This window comes from Oncorhynchus nerka, linkage group LG28 (genome assembly GCF_034236695.1).
Source record: "Oncorhynchus nerka isolate Pitt River linkage group LG28, Oner_Uvic_2.0, whole genome shotgun sequence".
NCBI lineage: Eukaryota > Metazoa > Chordata > Actinopteri > Salmoniformes > Salmonidae > Oncorhynchus > Oncorhynchus nerka.
In genome coordinates, this window is record NC_088423.1 from 53,104,686 (window position 1) to 53,126,592 (window position 21,907).

General features: G+C 45.6%; 1 protein-coding gene across 1 annotated transcript; it reads right to left on the reverse strand.

Moving 5' to 3' along the window:
• Window positions 1–1,317: 1,317 nt before the first annotated feature.
• Window positions 1,318–7,967, reverse strand: LOC115112731 (dorsal root ganglia homeobox protein-like). The gene is made up of 6 exons (XM_029639751.2): window positions 7,910–7,967; window positions 7,202–7,305; window positions 6,712–6,813; window positions 3,992–4,167; window positions 3,377–3,489; window positions 1,318–1,709 (listed from the first exon to the last, which is right to left on the reverse strand). The coding sequence occupies exons 1-6, from the start codon at window positions 7,965–7,967 to the stop codon at window positions 1,318–1,320; spliced, it is 945 nt and encodes a 314-aa protein (XP_029495611.1).
• Window positions 7,968–21,907: the final 13,940 nt, after the last annotated feature.

The window sequence follows — 21,907 nt, forward strand, 5'->3', positions numbered from 1 at the left end:
GGGGAGGCATGAGAGAGAGGAGAGAGAGAGGGGAGAGAGAGGGGGAGGCATGTGAGAGAGAGGGAGAGAGAGAGGGGGAGGCATGTGAGAGAGAGGGAGAGAGAGAGGGGGAGGCATGTGAGAGAGAGGGAGAGAGAGAGGGGGAGGCATGTGAGAGAGAGGGAGAGAGAGAGGGGGAGCCATGTGAGAGAGAGGGAGAGGTGGAGAAGGCTAGAGAGAGGCAGTAAGAGACAGAGAGTGAGAGAGGGAGAGAGAGAGAAAAGAAAAGCAGTGAGTGGCGTTGGCGTTCCTAAAAGTAAATAAATAATAAGAACAATGATCGCTCTTGTCTCTCCAGCTTTAAGGGAAGCTGATGAATAATGGATAGGAGCAGATGGCTGTGGCGAGAGGCAACAGGAGAGAATAGATCTTTAATTGTTTTAGACAACAGGACTAAAGTGATCTGGGTTCGGCTAACGCTATTAACACTACAGAAGTGCTAACAGACTGAATAAATATTAGCAACAGCCCTGATATCAACACAACTGTTGTATCATATCTATTAGCCAAGGGACAGCGAAGCAACATCAGCTTCAACTGATGTGAAAATGTATATGTTGATTCATGTGCACTGTCTCTGTCAGTTAAACAAGATAAATAAATAATTAGTTGCAGTTCTCTCTGGTCGCTAGCCTAAAAACCTGAACAATAATGACCATAGCTCCAATTAAACAATGGAATCGTCAATATTTCACATTGTGTTTTACATGTGGTAATAAGAATACAAACATAACATGTTACATTGTCTGGTGACGTTCTGTAACACAATACTCTAATAATACACAAGCAGGAGTGTGTAGCCAAGGTGAGAGAGAAAGAGAAATGCCTCAGATTCACATCAGCCAGGGTGTTCACACACGCACAAGCACACGCACACGCACACAAACACACACATACACAAACACACACATACACAAACACACACACAATGTATTCAAGTTATCCCTTACAAAGAGACCATATAGAGTGCATTATAAAGGTTCAGCAACAGCCCACGGCATTCAGCAATATTCACCCACAATAAATAAATCACAATGAAATAAATATCTTGATAGTTAAATCCATATAGTATGATATCTGGGCATCCACTCCTCACCCTGTTCCAGTAGGAATAGGTTCATATTTGTGCTTTAGGGGGAGTAGGGAGAGGGAAAGTGGTCATAACAACACAGGCACAGTCACACTACAGGAGTTAAAGTCCCAGTCCGTACATCTGTCTGTACATCCTCACTGTCCGTACGTCTGTTTCCTCTTGGCAGCGAACACAGACACACACACTCACTTTTTCTTCAGTGGTTCCTTGGGGCAGAGGGGGTGCATGTCAGACCCTCTACCCTGAGTCGGGGCCTTGGAGCCTGGGCTGAGAGTAAGTGCTCCTCCCCCCACGGCTCCAGAAACACCAGACACTGATCCAGATATGACTCCCAGGGCAGGTTCCATCCTGGGCCTTTTCAACCCATCCCCGGATACCCCGACCCTGGGCAGGCCTCCTACTCCAGCGCCATGCCCATTCCCCAGCAGGTTGGCTGACTGCAGGACGGCCTCGGAGTGCTCACGGGCCTTCATCCGCAGGGCTGCCACGCTGGCTGTACGGTTACCCTGACAACCGTAGGGGGGCAAGAAGGACAGGCCCATGGGGTCAGGAACACAGCAAGAGCACAGACCACCTCCTGGTTATACACACACACACAAACACACACATTCACACACACACACACACCCACACAAATAAATAAACACACAGGTCTGGGTCAGGAAATTGTTTTCGGGTTTCTTACAAATACAGTAGGGTATGTCTGTCCTTACCACCACCATCATCATCATCACCATCACCTGCCTCCTTCTCTCCTCTTAGCATTCGTTGTGTTAACTGTTAAGGTTACTACCAGCTTCTCTCCGTCGATCTACGTGCAGATATATATATATACACCATATATACATAAAAATGTGGACACCCCTTCATATTGGTGGATTCAGCTATTTCAGCCACACCCATTGCTGACAGGTGTATAAAATCTAGCACACAGCCATGTAATCTCCATAGACAAACATTGGCAGGAGAATGGTCTTACTGAATAGCTCAGTGACTTTCAACGTGGCATTGTCAAAGGATACCACCTTTCAAACAAGTCAGTGCGTCAAATTTCTGCCTAGCTAGAACTGCACCGGTCAACTGTAAGTGCTGTTATTGTGAAGCAGAAACGTCTAGAAGCAACAATGGCTGAGCCGCGAAGTGGTAGGCCACACAAGCTCAAAGAACGGGACCTCCGAGTTCTGCATAACTTGTAAAAATCGGCTGTCCTCAGTTGCAACACTCACTACCAAGTTCCAAACTGCCTCTGGAAGCAATGTAAGCACAATATCTGTTAGTCTGGAGCTTCATGAAATGGGTTTCCATGGCCGAGCAGCCTCACATAAGCCTAAGATCACCATGTGCAATGACAAGCGTCAGCTTGATTGGTGTAAAGCTCCCCGCCATTGGACTCATACTTCACCATCTGGCAGTCCGACGGATGAAGCTGGGTTTGGCGGATGCCAGGAGAACGCTACCTGCCGAATGCATAGTGCCAACTGTAAAGTTTGGTGGAGGAGGAATAATGGTCTGGAGCTGTATTTCACGGTTCGGGCTAGGCCCCTTAGTTCCAGTGAAGGGAAATCTTAACGCTTCATCATACAATGACATTCTAGATGATTCTGTACTTCCAACTTCGTGGCAACAGTTTTGGGAAGGCCCTTTCCTGTTCCAGCATGACAATTCAACCGTGCACAAAGCGAGGACTGCCCATGATTTTGGAATGAGATGTTCAACGAACAGAAGTCCACATACTTTTGGTCCTATATTATATATTATATTGATGGTTTAGTGTAAAACATTATCCCAGTTTGATATGCTGCTTGTGTATTCATTCCAATATCGGCTCAAAATAGAGCGTCATCGTGTTTAGTTCACACAGAAAAAAGCACGTCTAGCTAGTTGGCTACAGTAGGTTCTACCATTTCACAATAGCCTGGAATAACCAGTTATTACTTCTAAACAAAATAGCTTTTTGGGTGGATTCTTGTTGTTTGGTTACTGTTTGAACAGTTGCTGAGATTACATTTGGTTATCAATGCAAAATACACTACTTTGAAGAATAGCCTATATAGCCTATAGATCAGATCAAGGAATCAAGCGACAACACTGCACCCACAGCTGCGGAAGGAATGATATGGAGCATCTCAAATTTCAGGTAGTACAAAAGTATGTATATACGCCACAGCGTATATAAAAGGAGCTGCCCATTTTGTGATGAAAAACAACAATGCAACACTGTGCTACGTTCTGAATCTTGCGTACCCTTCATTGTGGCAACATGCGACAGCGCCTGGGCATAGGTGGCTGAGTTCAGGAGGGTCCCTGGTAGACAGGATGGGAAGAACGGCCCACCAGAACCTACTGCTCGGTTTATACTGGGGGAGAGAGAGGTTTGAGGTTAGTTTAAAATGAGATAAGAGATTATGGTTATCCTGCAACTGAAAGAAAGTGAAGAGGAGTGAGGAGGAGAGAGCAGGGGAAGATGAGTGGGTTACCATTTGTGGTGAATTAATCATGTGTGGAAGGTCCGATGTAAACAACAAGCAAATAAATGTGATCTGCAATTTCAGCACTATGGACAGCTGCACACTCAGACTCCTGTGATCTGTTGTTCAGCACCAAGTAACAGTGGACAGCTGCCATGAGGTACAGCTGCAACATTACTGGCCACAGGGAGAGTGAGATTTCATCACCATGGACAGTGGCTAAATCAGAATCCCCAAATTCAGGCATTCAATACCCCATGACAGTGAACAGTGTCAACGTCACCGGCCACTGGTAAACACTTGTAATGGGAGAAGAGGCCTAACTCTGAAGGGGAACACTCCCCAGAAACTCATCTCTGTCCCCATCTATGTCCCATCCCTGTTCTCTCACCTCTGCTGCATCTCCAGAGGTTCCTTCTGTTTCCTGCTCTGGTCCACAGGAGACTGGGAGTTCAGACTCCTGGACGGAGGAGGGCCTCCCTCGTTAATCTGCTCCTTACCTCCGTCGGGGTCTGTACTCCCTCTCTGAGTCTTCCTCCACTTGGCCCTACGATTCTGGAACCACACCTATACAGGAGGAGAGGAGGAAAAAACTAAATGTTGCTCTCTCCTTTGTGCAATTTAAAGTAGTCTAATGAATACCTGCTTTTGTATGTTGACGTGTTGTATAGTCTCATCGAGATAAAATCCATTTTCAAAAGAGACACTGACCAGAATCTTTGTATTTATGCACCCAGGAGTGGAAGGTATGATACAGTCGGTCAGAAAATTGACAGATTTCATGAATCATGTCTCTGCACTGAAATATGGTGATTTAACTCTTTGCCTGAAAGCTCTCTGCCTGAATGACTTTGCACTGCAACTTCTCCCAAACTTCACCCACCCATAGTCTCCAGCCCGATACATACTGCCAACTACTATATCCTAATTGAATGAAGGTCATTTCCTATAACAACATTTAATTGAGCAATTTTTCATTATCATATTTTAATGACTTCCCAATAACAATCGGGTGCCTGAGTGAGAGAACTGTGATTAAGTCGTTTATTCCCCTATTTAGTGATTGTTTGACAATATCAGATTTGATTAAGACTGCGCTCGCGCACGCATTAATCATGATGTGTGTGAATGGAATGGGTTGGACGGGAGTGCGAATCAGAACGACTGCATGCAACCTGCACGCGGGACAGAACAGTCACTATTGTGTGACGAGCCGAGGTACAATGATGTCAGCATCCAAACAAAACGAATCGCATTCAGTCGATATAAAAGAAAAGGACAACAGTTTGGTTTAGTGACAGGACAACAATATGGCGGCTTGCTGTCATTGTGAGACTACTATCTCACCCCTGCACCTTACAGCACCTTACAGCTAAGAGTCGTGATCCCGTCCCTCTGAATGGCCGGTAATTGCTACATTAATCTCCATTTGGCTGCTGCTTTAAGGAGGGGGGAAATCCATTGACATGCACATAAAGACAAGCCATCCAACACTACAACAGAAAGGACATTTATTTTCTAATAATAATGTCCCTGTATGCTGCATCCGATTCATGTTCAGATTTAATAATAAGAATGCTGTAATCGGATTAGAACAGAATAATTTGTTTACAATCCCTAATTTACAGCTCGGGATTCTATTATGCAGCGCGCTGTCGGCTTTAAGCGATAGTAAGATGACCCAGGGGAAGCAAAGCCTAACTATTATATTTCCTACAATTAGATCTGCGCTCACAACAAACCCCAAAAACAAATCAGGAATGCATGGAATTACATACAGGACACACTGAATTCAATTACAACTGAACAAGTTTATAACCACGCATATGTGGAGGGCAGGGGCAGAATATAAATGGACAAATTTTTAAATAATGTTAAGGTGTGTTTGTGTATGTGCGTGTGTGTGGCTGCAAGCGTGCACATCCTTAATGCTGTCTTAAAATGTTGATCTACTGCTATCTTTAAAAGCATCCCTTTATGCTTCTTTTTTTACGAGCCATGGAAATGGACACACATGGATGATGTATTTTTTGTTAGCCTTTGAGATGTCGACAAATTTAGTGAAGAACATTATCGCTGGTTAATTATGAATGACCGATTAATCAATTTAATCTCATATTCACCATTATGTTGATGTTATTAAAACGTCTTAAATGTAACTAAATGTAATCGAAAATGTAATCTACTTAATCCCCAAAAGTAATAATTTATCATGAGAGGGCCATTAACAATAACTAGTAATGCTGCATGCTCCAAGAAAGGTTAAAATCTCACCTTTCTGGTAAAAAAAAGTTATACATTGCCAGTGTGTAGTCACTTTTGGGGACACAAGCTCAAGTACACAGCACATATTTGATAAAAATATGAAATATGAAATATTTTATGATGTACTTCCTATTCAACAAAACTGTACGAATAAGACTTCAAATGACTTATTTCTGTTCTAAATATAATAGAATACATTTATAAAATGATTAACTATAATTTCACCTTCCATAAAACTGTAAAATACATATTTGTATATTTATTGTTTGAGAAAAAGTATTTCTTGATCAAAACATCTACCCTTATAGCTGTGAACATCTCACAGAGCTCTAGCTTGGCTTCCTGAACTCGGTAGGAACTCACCTTTCAGCTCATATTAATCTTGTCCATCTATGACAAACAGAAAGTGTATTTTGTTTAAAATCTAGTATTATTTTATATTACTGGCCATAAATCGATCTCTGAATGTGCTACAGCAACGCAATCACTCTCTTCCACTGCATTATGATGAAAGGTTTAGAGGCATATGTTAATAGTGGCTTTGACATAGGGTTCAGCCTGGAGTTGATGGACAGTTAAATGGTAGGAGGAACATCCCAGCTTCAAGTGGTGTCAGATTTCACATCCTGCTATACACCATATATATGTGTCTGTGAGAATCAGGGCTACTGCTCTATGCAAGCCATTCCAATTTCTGGTGTCCACAGATTGATTTATAAGTGAAAATGTCGGTCGGAACTGGTACCAGAACCATGCAGGTCCCCAAAACAGGGGACTTTAGATCGAAGTGGATAAATTATTAAGGCGTATCAAGACAATGACAGAGTGCCTTGTGTGTGTGCTCACCTGGACACGTGCCTCAGTCAGGTTGATCTTCATGGCCAGTTCCTCACGTGTGAAAACATCGGGGTAGTGAGTCTGCGTGAACACAGCCTCCAAAGCCTCCAACTGAGAAAGGGGAAAATGTTATATGCTGTTTTAAAGTTATGCGAGTTTATTATTCATATTCATAATACTACACACAATTGTATATTTTGGTGTGATGGTTTTTGAACGAAATCTACAAAATGTCTGTTTTTGTAAGTAGTCTAGCCTACTTTTAGAGGCAAAAGATGACTAGCCTAACTAGGCAAAATGCTAACAATATGCTATTAACTAATATAACTGAAGGCAATAAGGAAGTGATACATTTTATTTTTATGTTGGAAATAATGTTAAGCATCATCATAATAATCGTTATCAACATTGTTCACACAGTTCATTATAACAACGTAGTCTACAGAGTTACATTTCTAAGCAGTTCAAAGCAGTCCAGAGTTTTGTAATTGGTTGCTACCTGTTGCAGTGTAAATGTTGTTCTATTTCTACGCTGTTTCCTCCGCAGAAAGCCGTCATCAAAATCACCTGCTGATGAATGGTTGGGAAACCCGTTGGTGTTCACTGGAAACATAACAACATCATCTAAGAAATGTTCCAATAAAAATACTTGTCGGTATAAACAAATGTAATATATTTTTGTTTGTTTGCACTTAAAACCTGACATGGACACACTTAAATTAACAAAATACTAATTAAGCAGTTGTTTATTTTTAGGATGTGAATAAATAGGATGGCCCATTGAAACTAACTATGATCTAGTGTATTCATGTTATTAGAGCCATGAAAACATTGATGTCTCGGTCTGAGAGGCATGACACTAAAACATGTGGCTGCAGATGGGACAACACACCTGCCTCAGCCCCGGGGCTATATATATATATAGCCTCATATATATATATATATACATATACATACACACACACGCACACACACACACACACACACACACACACACACACACACACACACACACACACACACACACACACACACACACACACACACTACAGATATTTAAACTTGATTGCAAAGATAGAGAAGTTGTAGACTGAAGTAGTTATAAGCCCTCTTTTCCCAGGTAAAACCACTGTCAACACGTTCTAGCTTATCTATGGCGACTCAGACAAAAGGTGCTGCATTTTAGGCTATAGTTTAGCCTACTTACATGTATTAGTCCGACAACATTCTCCATCCAGCTGAGGGGGACAGTGGAAGTAAAACATTATGGTTTTCTAGGTGGCTTCGTTTATCTGTGGTTCTGTGTGGACAAAAGCCCGATGTCACGGAGATATCTGAAAATAAGCCAAATCATTTCAGTTGCAGATCAGAGAATTGCGGGTCCAGATGTGTCCAAGTTGTCTTTCTGGGTATTTGACATTAGTCAAACGGCGTAATCAGTGAAACTATTATAGTGTTGATATTACAAATGACAAAGTAGATCAACGAAAGAAACTCCACAAAAATCCCTGCTCTTCACCCAAATAAAAACTATAAAAATAAGTAAACAAACCATGCCATTAGGCTATAAAACATTGGAATAAAACATCACATAGCAAGAAAGCCATGTGCTCACTCCAAAGTTATTTGCTGAGAATAATCCTCATCAATATAGTCCATTAGGATAAGACAGGGCAGCACTCACCAAATGTTTTAAAGAGACAAATCAGAAATAATGCCCAGTTGCCTCTTGCAATAAAAGTAATATAAATTATTGTAAATGATATAATAAAGATGTAGCCTATCTATAATAGAAAATGGTAGATAGGCCTATCTGATAGATATTCCCGCTGTCTGATATACCTGCTGAGTATTTGTCTTGCGCTGGTCCAGGGAGCGAGGAGGAGAGGATGCTGAGAGGGCGCGATAAGTTTCCTATTTGTCTCAGGAACCGGCAGTTCCAGTTCCAGTCACAGTCTCTCTCTCTGTCCCACTATCTCTACAACCTCTATCACTCTCGTTATTACTCACTCCCCTCTTTCCCCCTCAACATCCCTCTCTGAGTTCATCTTCCTTTTCCTTTTACTCTACCTCTCTCTCTCTCTCCCTCTCTCTCTGGGAGTGCCCAGATGTCTACAGTGTTTTGAGGCTTCAGCTCTTGCTGCCTTTAGAATCTCACGCCTAATTGGTTCTAATCGGATTACCATGGCTTTGTCTTCTCACTGTGAGTGGGACCATCTCGGTGTGTGTGTGTGTGTGTGTGTGCGTGCGTGCGTGCGTGCGTGCGTGCGTGCGTCAGGGGCCGACCCAGGTGGGAAACAACTCTCCCAGGTAGCCTATCTGAAAATTAAAATATTTTCCCCCTGCAGATTACTCTGCTGTTATACCAGTGGTTATTCCCTGACCATAAACACACACATACACACAGCCGGTGCACTTCTTTATTTGGTTGCTTCTATGTTGGGTTTGAGATTGTCTGCTCGTTAGGTGGGTTACCGGGTCCACTTTACAAGGGGCTGGCATTTCACAACATTTACAACGGCCAGAATTTTGATTTTCTTCACAGCAAGGGGTCCCACGATTTATATAGCTTCTGCAGATAAACATATACCACAGGACCCTTTCAATTAGTTTTAAAGCGCATCTGGGACAACACGGCGCAGACGTCGGAGTCTCTATGGAGAGGCGAAATGAGGCTCCAAACTGCAGCTGAAATTTGGAAGAGGAGGGTGGGATTGGATCAACGCACATAAGATGCAGAGAAGCCTGTCTAATGATGGGTAATTGGGTCTGTAATATCATTACAGTCGGATAATGGCCAGTTACGGCCCGTGCGTTATTAAGAGCTTCCCTTGTGAACAGCATTTATGATATTAAAGGGGGATATAATGATATTTTGGTTATTAAATGTGTGTAATTAATTTATGCACTGCTGAAAATAAAATTGTTATTACAACTGCGGTGAAATGCGAGGACAAAATTGAAATCAAATAACTGTTGACACATTTATTCCAATAGTTGGTTTTTATGTTCTTACACTTACGGTGTGGTGTGTGTTACACTTTTAGAATAAATGGTTCTATATTTAAGTGATAATGCCCGAGAAGCCGGTGTTTGGAGGATATATATGGGGCATTATCCCTTTTACAACGGGTTACCAATATGTTCATATAATGATTGAAATATTTTAATTAAAATCGTTATTTTGATGAATGTCTTCATACTATTTCATCCTTCCACAATTTATAGCCCCGAAACAAATATAAGGTTGCTACCCAAGCCGGCTGGTCGTTCGTTCTATTGGTTCGGTTGCCAGAGACGTGACCCAGTCGTTCAGTCTTTATGTTTTGTATCACACTCCGTAAGTGTGACCCAGTCGTTCATTCCAAATGTTTCATTGCCATACTGGCTGGAAAGATTCTTATCCCTTGCTTGCTAGCTAGCCAACTACGGTTAATTTACAGTCACGTCAAACAGTGCAGAAAGAACAGTGACATTTATTTGGATACATCCATAACAATGAGCTAATAAAGCACAATTTCTCCTGGCATAGAAAATGTGCTCTCTCGTTAGGACATTGTTGTTCAGAGGAGCTAGCCAACAATGTCGCAAATGTCGAAGAGACAGACTGTAAGGTTTATACAAATCTCTGCTGTTGAAAACTAAATGTTAGTCAAAAAGAAATGTGAGTTAATGTCTAGGGGATTTTTATAGTGGAGATCAAGTTTATTACTTCCCTGCTTGGGCTGATGAGACATTGCAGTCAGATGGAACAGGGAAAATAAGCATTTTAACGTCATAGATTTAGCCGGTGGTAACTTGTGGAATAGACACCGGCTGGAATGGCTTTATCGAATTCAGGATTAGACCCAACCGTTGTATAAAGAACGCCAAAGAACCCTTTTGTGTGTGTGCATGTGTGCGTCATTAAGGACACTCTTTATCAAATTAAGTCTGTCAGTGTAAAAGCTACATCTCTCTCTGTCACTCCACTGTTACCCACTTCAAGTGAAGAGTTGAGATTAAGGATGATTACAGGAGGAGCAGTTTCTGAGCTTGTTTGTTTCGACTGATGACTTAAAGAATTATACTACGGCTTTTGACGTAAGACTAAGTAGTAAGCCTATAGACTACCCACAAGCCGAAACCCCACATGACACAGTTAGGCATTTCAACACCATGATCAGCGCAACCGAGTACGCGCACTCTCTCTCTTTCTTCGATTGATGCCTCCCCTGAAACGGTTGTGAAAAATAGCCAATGATAGTTGTACAAGTCTGCTTATTGTTTGGAATTGGGCCACGTGTTTTTCTCGAGCTTAGTTTCTACACAGGGAAAAATATGCTCCGAAATAAAAATCCTCAAGTGAGCTCAAAGGACTACAAAGCAATCAATCTTTAATTCCAAAATAGTTTTTGGTGTATTTTGGACGAACCAATATACTGTATTTACCCCATGTATGCATACACGAAACAATCTCTGTATATTGTTATATCATTGATAGTACAATTTACATAATAGTTAATATGGGTTGTAAGGTTGTAAAAGGCAGGTGTGATTTGAAGAGCCCCTGCGACCTGCGACTGCTCTGTGTGTAGTAGAAAGAGGCTGAACTGATATAAAATAAAAGCTATTATAAATCAAAATGTTCTACAATGTATAAGTATGTGGTTGGGACTATAACATTAGAAAATTGGATTCTCACTACAATTAGAAAAAATTAAATACAGTACACATGATTACACTTGAGAGATTTATTCCATCATTATGACATGCACAGTCAACATGACTGAGTGAGTGTACAAAAGTTGGCATGTAGCTACACATTTCTATCTACACTAACTGACAGGTACAGAGGTAGATCAGGTTTGATTTAGTCAGATATTACGATGTAGGAATATTTCTCCACAATCTTACCCTTGGCTTTAGAAAATGAAGTTGTTCAACAGCCTTAAAAAACAAACAGGAAAATGTTGTAGATAGGAGAGCAGGTTGTAACTGGTGGCAGGGAAGTCAGGCGCAGGAGAGCAAAACTGGGTAATCAACGCCAGAGAAAACGTGCACATGCACTTACAATAAACAATTCCGCACAAAGACATGGGGGGAACAGAGGTTTAAGTACACAACATGTAATGAGGGAATTGAGACTAGCGTTGCCGGCAATAAGACCGCCGAGTGCCGCCTGAACAAGGAGAGGATCCGACTTAGCCGGAAGTCGTGAGACAGGTACATTTGTCAGGCCCTGGCCAAAGTATTTTGTGTTTATCTTCCTGTATTTGGTCAGGCAAGGGTGTGGCATGGGTTTTTGTATGTGGTGTGTATGTGTTGGGATTGTAGCTAGTGGGGTGTTCTAGTTAAGTCTATGGCTGTCTGAAGTGGTTCTCAATCAGAGGCAGGTGTTTATCGTTGTCTCTGATTGGGAACCATATTTAGGCAGCCATATTCTTTGAGTTTTCGTGGGTGCTTGTTCTTAGTGTCTTTGTTCCTTGTTCTGTGTGTATGTGCACCAGTATTAGGCTGTTTCGGTTTTCGTTACGTTTATTGTTTTGTAGGTTTTTGTATTTAGATTCGTGTTACGTTTGTTCATTAAACATGGATCGCAATCTACACGCTGCATTTTGGTCCGACTATACTTCACCACAAGAGAACCGTTACAGAATCACCCACCACAAACGGAACAAGCAGCGTGTCAACAGGCAGGAGCCACAGGAGAAGCAACAAAGGCAGCAACAGGGGCGCAATGAGGATTGGACATGGGACAATATATTGATGGCAAGGGTTGCTACACATGGGAGGAGATCCTGGCGGGAAGGGATCGCCTTCCATGGGAACAGGTGGAGGCAGCGAGGAGAGCAGAGGCAGCCGGAGAGAGGAGCCGGCGAAATGAGGGAACACGGTTGGCAAGGAAGCCGAGAGTCAGCCCCAAAAATTTCTTGGGGAGGCCTCACAGTGAGTAGGGCTACGCCAGGTAGGAGACCTGTTATGCAGTGGTGCGCACGGTGTCCCCAGTGCGGGTGCATAGCCCTGTGCGGTAAATTCCAGCTCCTCGTATCGGCCGGGCTAGAGTGGGCATCGAGCCAGGTAAGGTTGGGCAGGCTCGGTGCTCAAGAGCTCCAGTGCGCCTGCACGGTCCGGTCTATCCAGTACCACCTCCACACCCCAGCCCTCTGGTAGCAGCTCCCCGCACCAGGCTTCCTGTGCGTGTCCTCGGTCTAGTACCACCAGTACCAGCACCACGCATCAGGCCTACAGTGCGCCTCGCCTCTCCAGCGCTGTCGGAGCCTTTCTCCTCTCCTGCGCTGCTGGAGTCTCCCGCCTGTTCAGCGCAGCCAGAGCCTTCCTCCTCTACTGCGCTGCTGGAGTCTCCTGCCTGTTCAGCGCAGCCAGAGCTGCCAGCCTGCATGGAGCAGCCAGAGCTGCCAGTCTGCACGGAGCAGCCAGAGCTTTCAGTCTACATGGAGCTGCCAGTCTGCATGGAGCAGACAGAGCTGCCAGTCTGCATGGAGCAGCCAGAGCTTTCAGTCTACATGGAGCTGCCAGTCTGCATGGAGCAGCCAGAGCTGTCAGTCTGCATGAAGCAGCCAGAGCTGTCAGTCTGCATGAAGCAGCCAGAGATGTCAGTCTGCATGGAGCAGCCAGAGCTGTCAGTCTGCATGGAGCTGTCAGTCTACATGGAGCAGCCAGAGCTGCCAGTCTGCACGGAGCTGCCAGTCTGCACGGAGCTGCCAGTCTGCACGGAGCTGCCAGTCTGCAAGGAGCTGTCAGTCTGCAAGGAGCTGTCAGTCTGCATGGAGCAGCCAGAGCTGTCAGTCTGCATGAAGCAGCCAGAGAAGCCAGTCTGCATGGAGCAGCCAGAGCTGCCAGTCTGCACGGAGCTGCCAGTCTGCACGGAGCTGCCAGTCTGCACGGAGCTGCCAGTCTGCAAGGAGCTGTCAGTCTGCAAGGAGCTGTCAGTCTGCATGGAGCAGCCAGAGCTGTCAGTCTGCATGAAGCAGCCAGAGCAGCCAGTCTGTAAGAAGCTGCAAGAGCTGTCAGCCGACATGGAGCAGCCAGAGCCGCCAGTCAGCGTGGAGCAGCCAGAGCCGCCAGTCAGCATGGAGCAGCCAGATCTTTCAGTCTGCCAGGATCCGCCAGTCAGCCAGACTCTTCCAGATCTGCCAGTCAGCCAGGATCCGCCAGTCAGCCAGACTCTTCCAGATCCGCCAGTCTGCCAGACACCCCTCCAGATCTGCCAGTCTGCCAGGCTCTTCCAGACCCGCCGGGTCAGCCAGACTCTTCCAGATCTGCCAGTCAACCAGACTCTTCTAGATCTGCCAGTCTGCCAGACTCTTCCAGATCCGCCAGTCAGCCAGACTCTTCCAGATCCGCCAGTCAACCAGACTCTTCCAGATCTGCTAGTCAACCAGACTCTTCCAGATCTGCCAGTCAACCAGACTCTTCCAGATCCGCTCAGTCAACCAGACTCTTCCAGATCCGCCAGTCAACCAGACTCTTCCAGATCCGCCAGTCAGCCAGGATCTGCCAGTCAGCCGGGATCTGCCAGTCAGCCGGGATCTGCCAGTCAGCCAGGATCTGCCGAAACCACCAGCCAGCCAGGATCTGGTAGATCCATCAACCTGCCTGAGCTTCCTCTCACTCCCGAGCTTCCTCTCACTCCCGAGCTTCCTCTCACTCCCGAGCTTCCTCTCAGTCCCGAGCTGGTGTGTATGTATTTGGATTGTAGCTAGTGGGGTGTTCTAGTTAAGTCTATGGCTGTCTGAAGTGGTTCTCAATCAGAGGCAGGTGTTTATCGTTGTCTCTGATTGGGAACCATATTTAGGCAGCCATATTCTTTGAGTTTTCGTGGGTGCTTGTTCTTAGTGTCTTTGTTCCTTGTTCTGTGTGTATGTGCACCAGTATTAGGCTGTTTCGGTTTTCGTTACGTTTATTGTTTTGTAGGTTTTTGTATTTAGATTCGTGTTACGTTTGTTCATTAAACATGGATCGCAATCTACACGCTGCATTTTGGTCCGACTATACTTCACCACAAGAGAACCGTTACAGAATCACCCACCACAAACGGAACAAGCAGCGTGTCAACAGGCAGGAGCCACAGGAGAAGCAACAAAGGCAGCAACAGGGGCGCAATGAGGATTGGACATGGGACAATATATTGGATGGCAAGGGTTGCTACACATGGGAGGAGATCCTGGCGGGAAGGGATCGCCTTCCATGGGAACAGGTGGAGGCAGCGAGGAGAGCAGAGGCAGCCGGAGAGAGGAGCCGGCGAAATGAGGGAACACGGTTGGCAAGGAAGCCCGAGAGTCAGCCCCAAAAATTTCTTGGGGGAGGCCTCACAGTGAGTAGGGCTACGCCAGGTAGGAGACCTGTTATGCAGTGGTGCGCACGGTGTCCCCAGTGCGGGTGCATAGCCCTGTGCGGTAAATTCCAGCTCCTCGTATCGGCCGGGCTAGAGTGGGCATCGAGCCAGGTAAGGTTGGGCAGGCTCGGTGCTCAAGAGCTCCAGTGCGCCTGCACGGTCCGGTCTATCCAGTACCACCTCCACACCCCAGCCCTCTGGTAGCAGCTCCCCGCACCAGGCTTCCTGTGCGTGTCCTCGGTCTAGTACCACCAGTACCAGCACCACGCATCAGGCCTACAGTGCGCCTCGCCTCTCCAGCGCTGTCGGAGCCTTTCTCCTCTCCTGCGCTGCTGGAGTCTCCCGCCTGTTCAGCGCAGCCAGAGCCTTCCTCCTCTACTGCGCTGCTGGAGTCTCCTGCCTGTTCAGCGCAGCCAGAGCTGCCAGCCTGCATGGAGCAGCCAGAGCTGCCAGTCTGCATGGAGCAGCCAGAGCTTTCAGTCTACATGGAGCTGCCAGTCTGCATGGAGCAGACAGAGCTGCCAGTCTGCATGGAGCAGCCAGAGCTTTCAGTCTACATGGAGCTGCCAGTCTGCATGGAGCAGCCAGAGCTGTCAGTCTGCATGAAGCAGCCAGAGCTGTCAGTCTGCATGAAGCAGCCAGAGATGTCAGTCTGCATGGAGCAGCCAGAGCTGTCAGTCTGCATGGAGCTGTCAGTCTACATGGAGCAGCCAGAGCTGCCAGTCTGCACGGAGCTGCCAGTCTGCACGGAGCTGCCAGTCTGCACGGAGCTGCCAGTCTGCAAGGAGCTGTCAGTCTGCAAGGAGCTGTCAGTCTGCATGGAGCAGCCAGAGCTGTCAGTCTGCATGAAGCAGCCAGAGAAGCCAGTCTGCATGGAGCAGCCAGAGCTGCCAGTCTGCACGGAGCTGCCAGTCTGCACGGAGCTGCCAGTCTGCACGGAGCTGCCAGTCTGCAAGGAGCTGTCAGTCTGCAAGGAGCTGTCAGTCTGCATGGAGCAGCCAGAGCTGTCAGTCTGCATGAAGCAGCCAGAGCAGCCAGTCTGCATGGAGCAGCCAGAGCTGTCAGTCTGCAAGGAGCTGCCAGTCTGCAAGGAGCTGTCAGTCTGCAAGGAGCTGTCAGTCTGCAAGGAGCTGCCAGTCTGCACGGAGCCGCCAGAGCTGCCAGTCTGTAAGAAGCTGCAAGAGCTGTCAGCCGACATGGAGCAGCCAGAGCCGCCAGTCAGCGTGGAGCAGCCAGAGCCGCCAGTCAGCATGGAGCAGCCAGATCTTTCAGTCTGCCAGGATCCGCCAGTCAGCCAGACTCTTCCAGATCTGCCAGTCAGCCAGGATCCGCCAGTCAGCCAGACTCTTCCAGATCCGCCAGTCTGCCAGACACCCCTCCAGATCTGCCAGTCTGCCAGGCTCTTCCAGACCCGCCGGGTCAGCCAGACTCTTCCAGATCTGCCAGTCAACCAGACTCTTCTAGATCTGCCAGTCTGCCAGACTCTTCCAGATCCGCCAGTCAGCCAGACTCTTCCAGATCCGCCAGTCAACCAGACTCTTCCAGATCTGCTAGTCAACCAGACTCTTCCAGATCTGCCAGTCAACCAGACTCTTCCAGATCCGCCAGTCAACCAGACTCTTCCAGATCCGCCAGTCAACCAGACTCTTCCAGATCCGCCAGTCAGCCAGGATCTGCCAGTCAGCCGGGATCTGCCAGTCAGCCGGGATCTGCCAGTCAGCCAGGATCTGCCGAAACCACCAGCCAGCCAGGATCTGGTAGATCCATCAACCTGCCTGAGCTTCCTCTCACTCCCGAGCTTCCTCTCACTCCCGAGCTTCCTCTCACTCCCGAGCTTCCTCTCAGTCCCGAGCTGGTGTGTATGTATTTGGATTGTAGCTAGTGGGGTGTTCTAGTTAAGTCTATGGCTGTCTGAAGTGGTTCTCAATCAGAGGCAGGTGTTTATCGTTGTCTCTGATTGGGAACCATATTTAGGCAGCCATATTCTTTGAGTTTTCGTGGGTGATTGTCCTTAGTGTCTTTGTTCCTTGTTCTGTGTGTATGTGCACCAGTATTAGGCTGTTTCGGTTTTCGTTACGTTTATTGTTTTGTAGGTTTTGTATTTAGATTTGTGTTACGTTTGTTCATTAAACATGGATCGCAATCTACACGCTGCATTTTGGTCCGACTCTCCTTCACCACAAGAGAACCGTTACAGAATCACCCACCACAAACGGAACAAGCAGCGTGTCAACAGGCAGGAGCCACAGGAGAAGCAACAAAGGCAGCAACAGGGGCGCAATGAGGATTGGACATGGGACAATATATTGGATGGCAAGGGTTGCTACACATGGGAGGAGATCCTGGCGGGAAGGGATCGCCTTCCATGGGAACAGGTGGAGGCAGCGAGGAGAGCAGAGGCAGCCGGAGAGAGGAGCCGGCGAAATGAGGGAACACGGTTGGCAAGGAAGCCCGAGAGTCAGCCCCAAAAATTTCTTGGGGGAGGCCTCACAGTGAGTAGGGCTACGCCAGGTAGGAGACCTGTTATGCAGTGGTGCGCACGGTGTCCCCAGTGCGGGTGCATAGCCCTGTGCGGTAAATTCCAGCTCCTCGTATCGGCCGGGCTAGAGTGGGCATCGAGCCAGGTAAGGTTGGGCACGTTACAACATTAGTATATGAGAGCATTTCAATTTACCACCCTATTGATACACCAAGAAAAAGATGATCCAACAAAATTAATTAATTAACTTTTGTTTCAATATTATTGTTCCAATAGCAGCACATATATTATTTTTTGAATATTGCCAAATCCAACCTTAACATGGCAATGGACAGTATAATACCTTAAATATCAATTGTAGTACTAATACATGTGCTATTTTTCCCCGCAGAGTCAATCTCTGTTACAACTTCAATTACATGCAAAACGGCTGCATTCAAGTACATCCTGTAAACAACAAAACAAACAAATAAACAAAACAAAACATAGAAAATTTCTGGAATTCCACCAGTGGACATTAATAGCACCCCACGTCCCCCAAACCCAACTGTTACTACAGTAACTCTGGTCCCCCCTCTCCTCTCTTCCCTCTCTGTAATTTCTCTTGCTTCTCTCCTCCCCATCAGTCGAAGGTTTGTTTGAGCCTCAAGTTCCTCTCCTGCTCCATCAACCCACATGCCTCCTCCTCTGACTCACCCTCCTACAATCCTTCTTCCTCTCTTCCTCACAGGTATCAGTAATCAGATTTGAGTCTCCTCTCCCCTCCTCCGCCTTCCCCCACTCCCCTCTTCCCATTACCTGAGTCGCCAATGCCAGATCTCTCCATTTTTTTGTTAAATTGTTTTTAAAGCGACTTTGAGATTCAACTTTTAATGGAACATTTTAATGCTATGTAAAATAAATGGATTAATATTATTATTAAATGATTCAGCATGGTCGTGTTCATTAGGCACCAAACGGAGGAAAACTGGACTTGTGCATTAAGAAATATGACTTTTCATTTCCATTGAAAAATGTTATATAACGTTTCAGTTTGTGTGCCCTAATGTACACAAACCTGATCTGATACAAAGATGTTTTCTGTCAGCACATCTGTTCTACCTCTATGGTGTTGAGGTGTGTCGTTACCTTGCATTTGTGTGTGTGTGCGTGCGTGTGTGTGTGTGGCGAGCACATGATGGAGCAGTGTCCAGTGACTGTCTGATGAAGAATGGTCTTACAGTAGTGAGTTAGGTTATAGGTCTACATCATGGGCTGAATAGAAGCACTCTACCGTCTTCAGAACTGGATAATAAAATAATAGAACAATAAATAATATTAATTGTTCAACTAATCGTTTTGAGATTATGCTGTGGGACTTAGTTGTTTAGTACGGTACCCTGCGTCTCTGCTTCATTGCTCCAGACCAGCGCAAGGGGGAGTTAGGAAAAAAATGCTAATGTGTCTCTAAATCAAATCAATTCAAATCAAATTGTATTTGTCACATTCACATGGTTAGCAGATGTTAATGCGAGTGTAGCGAAATGCTTGTGCTTCCAGCTCCGGCAATGCAGTAATAACCAACGAGTAATCTAACCTAACAAATTCACAACAGCTACCTTATACACACACGTGTAAAGGGATGAAGAATATGTACATAAAGACAAATGAATAGGCAAGATGCAGTAGATGGTATTGAGGACAGTATATACATATGAGATGAGTAATGTATGGTATGTAAACATATTAAGTGGCATTGTTTAAAGTGGCTAGTGATACATGTATTACATAAAGATGGCAAGATGCAGTAGGTGCTATAGAGTACATTTTATACATATGAGATGAGTAATGTAGGCTATGTAAACATTATATTAAGTGGCATTGTTTAACTTCTTGGATATAGGGGGAGCCTTTTTAATTTTTGGCTGAAAAACGTTCCCGTTTTAAACAAGATATTTTGTCACGAAAAGATGCTCGACTATGCATATAATTGACAGCTTTGGAAAGAAAACCAAAACTGCAAAGATATTGTCTGTGAGTGCCACAGAACTGATGTTACAGGCGAAACCCAGATAAAAATCCAATCAGGAAGTGCCGCATTTTTTGAAACCGCCTCATGCCAATGACTCCTTATATGGCTGTGAAGGAGCTAGGAGTCAGCTTACGTTTTCCACGTTTTCCCCAAGGTGTCTGCAGCATTGTGACGTCTTTTTAGGCATTTCCATTGGAGAATGGCTGTAAGAGACCATATAGGGCGAGTGGACGCATGGTGTCTTCTGGAGAAAATTTGCTTAAAATACTGAGGTAGCCATTTTTACAATCGTTTCTTATGAGAAACCAACTGCCTCCACGGATATATTATCGAATACATATGTTAAAAACACCTTTAGGATGGATCCTAAACAACGTTTGCCGTGTTTCTGTCGATATTATGGAGCAAATTTCGAAAAAAGTTTGCCGTTATAGTTTAAGTATTTTCGGTCGATTTCTCAGCCAAGCAGGATGAACAAACGTGACGTTTCTCGCCTACAAAAATATTATTTTTGGAAAAAAGGAACATTTGCTATCTAACTGGGAGTCTCCTGAGTGAAAGCATCTGAAGTTCTTCAAAGGTAAATTATTTAATTTGGTTGCTTTTCTTATTTTTGTGAAAATGTTGCCTGCTGCCAGCACAGCCTAGCATAGCATTATGCCATGCTAAACTTACACAAATGCTTGTCTAGCGTTGGCTGTAACGCATATTTTGAAAATCTGAGAAGACAGTGTTGTTAACAAAAGGCTAAGCTTGTGTTTGAATATATTTATTTGATTTCATTTGTGATTTTCATGAATAGGAAACGTTGCGTTATGGTAATGCGCTTGAGGCTATGATTACGCTCCCGGATACGGGATTGCTCGTCGCTAGAGGTTAAAGTGGCTAGCGATACATGTATTACATAAACTTCAGTTAGTGCTAAATACGGCTGCTGACTAGAACCAAAAAAATGGATCATATTACTCCAGTGCTAGCCTCCCTACACTGGCTTCCTGTCAAGGCAAAGGCTGATTTCAAGGTTTTACTGCTAACCTACAAAGCATTACATGGGCTTGCTCCTACCTATCTCTCTGATTTGGTCCTGCCGTATATACCTACACGTATGCTACGGTCACAAGACGCAGGCCTCCTAATTGTCCCTAGAATTTCTAAGCAAACCGCTAGAGGCAGGGCTTTCTCCTATAGAGCTCCATTTTTATGGAATGGTCTGCCTACCAATGTGAGAGACGCAAACTCGGTTTCAAACTTTAAGTCTTTACTGAAGACTCATCTCTTCAGTGGGTCATATGATTGAGTCTAGTCTGGCCCAGGAGTGTGAAGGTGAACGGAATGTCTCTGGAGCAACTAACTGCCCTTGCTGTCTCTTGCTGTCTCTGCCTGGCCGGTTCCCCTCTTTCCACTGGGATTCTCTGCCTCTAACCCTATTACAGGGGCTGAGTCACTGGCTTACTGGTGCTCTTTCATGCCGTCCCTAGGAGGGGTGCGTCACTTGAGTGGGTTGAGTCACTGATGTGATCGTCCTGTCTGGGTTGGCGCCCCTCCCCCTTGGGTTGTGCCGTGGCGGAGATCTTTGTGGGCTCTACTCGGCCTTCTCTCAGGATGGTTGAAGATATCCCTCTAGTGGTGTGGGGGCTGTGCTTTGGCAAAGTGGGTGGGGTTATATCCTTCCTGTTTGGCCCTGTCCGGGGGTATCATCGGATGGGGCCACAGTGTCACCTGACCCCTCCTGTCTCAGCCTCCAGTATTTATGCTGCAGTAGTTTATGTGTCGGGGGCTAGGGTCAGTTTGTTATATCTGGAGTACTTCTCCTGTCTTATCCAGTGTCCAGTGTGAATTTAAGTATGCTCTCTCTAAATCTATCTTTCTCTCTTTCTTTCTCTCTCTCGGAGGACCTGAGCCCTAGGACCATGCCTCAGGACTACCTGGCATGATGACTCCTTGCTGTCCCCAGTCCACCTGGCCATGCTGCTGCTCCAGTTTCAACTGTTCTGCCTTATTATTATTGGACCATGCTGGTCATTTATGAACATTTGAACATCTTGGCCATGTTCTGTTATAATCTCCACCCGACACGGCCAGAAGAGGACTGGCCACCCCTCATAGCCTGGTTCCTCTCTAGGTTTCTTCCTAGGTTTTGGCCTTTCTAGGGAGTTTTTCTAGCCACCGTGCTTCTACACCTGCATTGTTTGCTGTTTGGGGTTTTAGGCTGGGTTTCTGTACAGCACTTTGAGATATCAGCTGATGTACGAAGGGCTATATATTTTTTGATTTGATTTGATTTGATATGCTAAAGATGGCAAAATGCAGTAGGTGGTATAGAGTACAGTATATACATATGAGATGAGTAATGTAGGGTATGTAAACATTATATTAA

Excerpts from the sequence above, each read along its gene's own strand:
- LOC115112731 (XM_029639751.2), bottom strand. The coding sequence starts at position 7,967 with ATGTTTTACTTCCACTGTCCCCCTCAGCTGGATGGAGAATGTTGTCGG. Across the intron at positions 7,306-7,909 it reads ATGTTGTCGGACTAATACAT|TGAACACCAACGGGTTTCCC; the intron begins GTAAGTAGGCTA and ends TTATGTTTCCAG. Across the intron at positions 3,490-3,991 it reads CCTCTGGAGATGCAGCAGAG|TATAAACCGAGCAGTAGGTT; the intron begins GTGAGAGAACAG and ends TCTCTCCCCCAG.